This window comes from Delphinapterus leucas, chromosome 15, assembly GCF_059928025.1.
Source record: "Delphinapterus leucas isolate spDelLeu-1000000601 "Yukka" chromosome 15, BTC_Dleu_Yukka2, whole genome shotgun sequence".
In the NCBI taxonomy this organism is placed as follows: domain Eukaryota; kingdom Metazoa; phylum Chordata; class Mammalia; order Artiodactyla; family Monodontidae; genus Delphinapterus; species Delphinapterus leucas.
Window position 1 is genome coordinate 43,801,385 of NC_143143.1, and position 6,000 is coordinate 43,807,384.

The 6,000-nt window shown below is 57.9% G+C and overlaps 1 protein-coding gene across 1 annotated transcript in view; it reads left to right on the forward strand.

Annotated features, from left to right (window-relative positions):
* The window catches only part of SYNDIG1 (synapse differentiation inducing 1), a 117,552-nt gene extending 115,529 nt beyond the window's left edge, over positions 1–2,023 (forward strand). The window contains exon 4 of the mRNA XM_022594182.3: positions 765–2,023. Within this exon, the coding sequence (XP_022449890.1) occupies positions 765–923 (159 nt within the window). The 3' untranslated portion in view covers positions 924–2,023. The remainder of the gene's footprint in view (positions 1–764) is intronic.
* Positions 2,024–6,000: the final 3,977 nt, after the last annotated feature.

A 6,000-nucleotide genomic window follows, 5' to 3' on the forward strand; every position in this document is an offset into this window, starting at 1 on the left:
CCATGGCCGCTGAGCCTGCGCGTCCGGAGCCTGTGCTCCGCAACGGGAGAGGCCACAACAGTGAGAGGCCCGCGTACCGCAAAAAAAAAAAAAAAAAAAACGCCATATCAGACACAACACCCGAAACCTCCATGTTCCCAGCTGCCTCATGACCCCGAGGCAACATGAATCTTACTAAACTAACACCTCACTATGCAATCGGGTGACCAGAAATAGAGGCGCTGGTCTCACCTCGAGTTATTTCACTGGTGGATGAATTTTCCGGCCCCGCCATGGCAGGGAGGGGGCATCGGGCACGCAGATTCCCGCGCCGCCGGCTGAGGGGCGGAGTCTCAGTACCCGCAGTCCACTGAGGGATCTTACGCCTCGGGCTCCTCTCCGGGTAACGAGGACTACCGTTTCCTTCCCCCCACCGCCGTACACTGTAAGGACCAGAGGAGGTAAGTGTGAACACACTTTAGAAAACTGTTCACGTATCTTTACCAGGCAGAAGGGGGCCGCTGAGCTGTGACGTCCCCGCCCTCGCGTCCTGGTGCCCGAGACCCGGGACTCCTGTGGCTGGTGCTCAGCTGACAACTGCCGGCCTGGGTATCCCTGGGGCTTCGCTTTCTTTCCCTTAAGCTTTGACTGCCTTGCAGGGCAGGGGGGAGCAGTGGTGAGCGACAGCGCCCCGCCTTCCCTGCACAACTCCCCCTCGGTGAGTCCCCTCTCTGTTCACCTTGCTCATCCTGGCCCCCTTTCTCCTCTCCCTCCTCCCGCTGCAGACGAACAAAGCCGTGGCCAAGGGGGACTTTCACCAGGCCAGCACCAGCTCCCGGCGGGCCCTCTTCCTGGCCGTGCTCTCCATCACCATCGGGACCGGCATCTACGTGGGCGTGGCCGTGGCCCTCATCGCCTACCTCTCCAAGAGCAACCACCTATGAGCCTCCCCGGGCGCATGCGCATGAAGAGCCTGGGCCAGTTGTGTGCGGGTGCAGAGGAGCGGGCCTGGCAAGGGTGGACACACAGGTAGACACACCTGCGTGATGCTGTACAGTGTAAGTCATCGCCAACGACGCCATAAAGCCCTGGGACCTTCTGCCCATGGATTCCTTTTGTTTTCACCCTTTCATATCGTTTTCACAGCACTGTGCAGAGCATGGGACAGATGGGCACTGCTAACCCTTCTAAATGGAAGCTCCATAGATCCCGACCCTCGCGGCTGTCTCTGGATGGATTCTGGTGGATTAACGCTGGTGCCAGTGCCTGGAATGCCATAACATTAGCAATAGACGAACAGGAACATGTGTTTATTTTTATGGAATATGGTGCAACAGGCAGGGGGCAGGGGACACGTGCTCTTCTGTCTGTGGCCCCACCTGACTCCTCTGGCACTGCCCCCCAGGCCACGTGCCTTTCCTGCAGGAAGGCAACGGGCTGGGTGGCAAGAGAGACAGAGCAGCTGCTGGCAGGACCCCCAGCTGTCACGGCTCTCCAGAGGGGTCCAGCCCTGAGAATGCAGAGCCAGAGTCGTTCCCAGGCCCAGAGTGTCACTCCCTCCACACTGTCCCCAGCCTAGGAACGTCAGGCCTCCTCTGGAACGTGTCCATACTCCGCAGCCACCACGCGGCAATATGCAATCCTGGGGCCTCGTTGACCTGGGGCCCAGGGCAGGCCGGCCCCTCCCCAGACTCCTCCCAGAAGGACCCAGGTTTTCTCCAGGAACTCCAGGCCAAGGAGCCAAGACGCCCCCTCAGTGTAAGGACGAGCGCAGGGGGAGGCTTCTACCCGCCTGCGCTGACATTCGCCTTGGTGATCTTACAGAGGACACGAACCTTCTCTGTCAACTAAATGAACAGCTATTTTCTTGTCATTTTTTTTAAGTGCAACTATTGCTTCATGCTGCTTTAGTTATCAGATGAATGCTGAGAAATACGTAATCACAGACATTTTAATACCATTTCATTGCTGTTTCACGAGTGTTCATTGTTGAACAAAAGTTACCTTTTACCTTTTTGCTTAAGGCTTTTCTTTCTGATTAATATCAACCCTTGGGTTTCACTAATACCTTTTCCTCGTTGTTAAAGTAGCTGCAGAGCCGCCAGGGCTCAGCTGCTGAAGCAATAGCAGGGGGTCCTGAGATGAGAATCCCAGCATCCCCAGCTGCTGACGTTCCCACTTGAACACATTAGTAAATATTATTATACCGATACCCTCAGTGGACACAGAGGCCGTCTCTCTAGGGCAGTGGTTCCACCCACAGCATTTACAACATCCCTGCTGCCTGGGTCCCAGCCCCAGAAATCTTATGTGATTGATCAGGGGTGCAGCCTGGTGATTACAAAGTGCAGCAGAAATTAAGAACCACTGTCCTGGAATAAGGACTCAGGTTTGATCCCCGCACTGGCCTCTCTTCTCCTCGACCTTAAACACTTAATATTCTGAAAATTATTAGCACTGCTTTCCTGGGTCTAATCCGAGATCCATCAGCCACTTGCATCTATGGATGCACCAAAAACACGCTCTAAGCAGGACACAGGGAAGATGCCCAGACATCCCGGGATGAGTCAGAGGAACCTGGTGAGAGAGGGCAGATTTGGAACCAAACCAATCTGGGTTTTTTAGCTGTCTGATCCTGGGCAGGTGGGCGCACTTCTCTGGACCTCATCTCTAGGGGAGAGTGACTGGTTAGGCCACCTCCTTGGACAGCTGGTAGGGGAAGCGGGGAGGCCAGGCCCGGCCGCAGGCATGCAGAGATGAGCGGTCCCCGTCACTCAGGCCCTGAGGGTACGTCCACCGGCTGGTTTGTGCCCTCCTGTCTATTCAGCCCAATCTCTTGGGTTTATTCATCGTGAGCCATTGTGTGAAATGGTCTTTGTATGTGTCCTAAATTGTCCATTTTTAGTTCAAGAGGTGCCCAAAGTTGCCTATCTTTGGATTTGATTATGTCCTCTCCCCCATCTCCTCCGCCACCATCAGGGGGCTCTACGCCAGCCCCTCTGGGCTCCTGGACCCCCTTCCCATCTCCCCCTGGCCTCCGTTTAAAATGTTTAGCCCTCCCCATATACTCTCGGTTCCTCCAGGCCTCCCCAGGACCCGCACCACAACCACACGTGGTGCCTTGGGCGGGGTCCAGCCTGTCCGAGGACAACTGACCGGCCGCATGTGGTCCCGCAGCTCACTTGACAGGTGGACACAGCGTGGCCCAGCACCGCCACCAGCTCGGCCTCGTCGGGGAGGTGCCTCTGTGGGCGGCCGCTGCCCACACGGCATCTTCGAAGTGTTTCGGGGCCACCGTGCGCCCCCCTAGGGCTACGTTGTCCCACTGTCACTGCAGCTGCCCCAGACGAAGCGCCACCTAGGCAGGCCCTGCCCCAGGCCCTGGGCCCAGTTTTCCCACAAAGTCCCGAGAGCCCCGGCAGGTGGGAGTCACAGCTGAGGGTGAGAGCAGGTAACTCGCCCAGCACCACCTAAGTGTCGTCTGGAGAGTGAGGACAGGCCCCGCCCGGCACCCACCCCCCAGGCCACAGGGTGCCTGGCGGAACCGCAGACACAGCGTCCGCTCTGCACCAGCTCGTTGCATTCTCGTCAAAACACTTTCTGCAGCGGGGACCCAGTGCTGCTCCCCGGAAACAGCAAAGTCAGCTGCCACCCAGATGGTCAGACCCTAACCCGCCACCCCCTCTTACGGCACGCGGCCTCAGCCGTGGTTTACCAAAACAGTGAGGAATCACATCTGCGCCCAGACGTTAGTGGGTCAGGACTCTTAGGGACCCGAGAGGACTTTGGTTTATGTTCGCAGCCAGTCTTTGCCAGTGGGTGGTGGAGCGAGTGGGGAGGGGGCCTGAGGCAACCTCCATGGAAGTGTCGTCTTGGCAAAGGTGGGTGTCTGGTTCCTCTGCACATCAGAGGTCCGCCCACATCCTTGCAGACGCCACAGGCTGCCGGGCTCCTGCCGCCCCGAGGCCCCTCTCTGCCCTTGCTTCCCTGGGCATCCTGCTCCACCGGGTGTCACCCCCCACCAGGCGTGCCCGCTTGCCCAGCTATTCCAACTCTCCCCAGGGAACTATCCCGGGTCCCGAGGAGAACCCTGTCGGGGAGGCCACATCCCTCGGTCACTGTGCCATCAGCGGCTACCAGAGATGCCACAGACAGTGGGGCCACACAGCTGCCTGGGAACGGGGTCCCACTGACACCAAAAGCCAGGGCAGGGTGTCCCTCACCCCTGCCACTCACCCTGTGCCTCTCCGGATGCTGGAGGCCACTTCTCATTCAGGGCAGCATCCGGGTTAAAATCATCCACGAGCTGCCTTCCCGTAGGCCAACAGCTGCTACCACTTCCGGACACGAATGCCCAGTGGTCATGGCACTGAGCTGCCTTTCCAGGGCCCCTGAGGCTTTTTAGGGCCTCCCAGGGGCCCCTGTGGATTGGCTTCAGCTCCAGCCCTGAGGACAATTTTGTGTCGTCCCCTCAAAGTCCACCTGCCTTTGTTGCCACGGGTGTTGACATCTGTTGACCCAATTTGCCAATAAAGAGTTAAGTGTAGATTCAGATCCCGAGCTGACCTGACCTCTCAGAAACACACCTGTCCCGTCTCTAACCAACTAGAGGCCAGGCTCACGTCTGTGCTCTGATGTCAATGACCTTGGGAGCGTCGGGTGGAGCTGGAAGTAGTGTGAGGCTGTGGCTGTGATGTCGCCCCCTTGACCTCTTGAAAGCCCCTTCCTGGTCTTCAGGATGAGCTGAGCTGCCCGGAGGGGGACAGGGGGCGGGACCTCACCCCCTGGGAATCTCACCTGAAGATTCTGTTCCTGGTAGCAAACCAAGGGTGGACGCCAAACCCGCAGACAGCCGGGGCCTGCGGACAGCTGGCTCCCCGCCAGACAAGCATGAATTTGTCATCTCCCTGACCCATGGGAAGGGGTCAGAGCTCCACGTGGGTGAGGATGGACAGGGCGTTTAAGGCGCTGCGGGAATGACAGGTGGGGCCCACCGCAGCCTTGGAACAGGCTCCAGGGTCAATGACAAGGGCACGTACAGCTGTCCCACATGGCAGGGCATGGTGACCCCCGGGAGCGGGGCTCCCTGTGGGTCTTCATAGCAGAAAGGGTGTCTTGAGTGAGTCACAGGGCAGGAAAATCACAGGGGTCTAAAGATTTTCCCACTTCTGCTGGATGGAAAAGACACACAGCAGAATCAGGAAGGGTGGTTGGGGTGACAGGGGCAGAATGTGGGGTCCTCCATGGAGAAGCCCCAGGTGGACACACCCCAAGGGTGAGGGGGCCCGGGCTCTCCAGGGGGGAGCCGTGCATGGCCTGAAACGGCTCAGGCTTCCCGCCTCCACCAAGCCCAGCAGCAGCATCAGGATGGCTCTGGCCTTTGGCCGAGGTTCCTGTTTGCCGCTGCCCCAGGTCCTGCCGTGCAGGGACACTGAGATGACTGTTCCTTTAGCTGAGCATTGCCCAGTGTCCTTGTCACCCAGAGGCGCAATCCCCTCCAGCAACCAGTGAGCTGGGGCCACACTTACCTGCCAGACAGACGGGTTCACGCATCTGAATGCAGCCTCCACTGGGCACTCGACTGACCAGCAGAGATTGATTGAATTCACAGTGCTCTGTAGGGGCCAGTTAAGTGCCAGGGAGGGTATCCATTGCCCCTATGGCCTCTAGGGGACTGGGCTTGTGTTTTCATTGGAATCAGGTCATTTGAGGCCAGTTTGAAGATGACAGGTAGGTAGGTTGGTAGATAGATAGATAGACGGATAGATAGATAGAGAGAGAGATAGGGATGGACGATAGATAAAATACCTGCGCATCTTGGGTGGGAGGCGGGGGGTGTCTCACAAAATCCCAGCACGACACTCAGCTGTCCATTCCCTAGGGCTTCGGTTGTAACCCCTCAGGTCACCAAAGTCCAACTTGTGACTCAGCTGAAGAATAAACAGTGGCTTGGGCGGCTGTCTGTCTGTCTACACCAGAGAATCCATATGTGGACTCAAACTATGTGTAGGTGGGACAAGT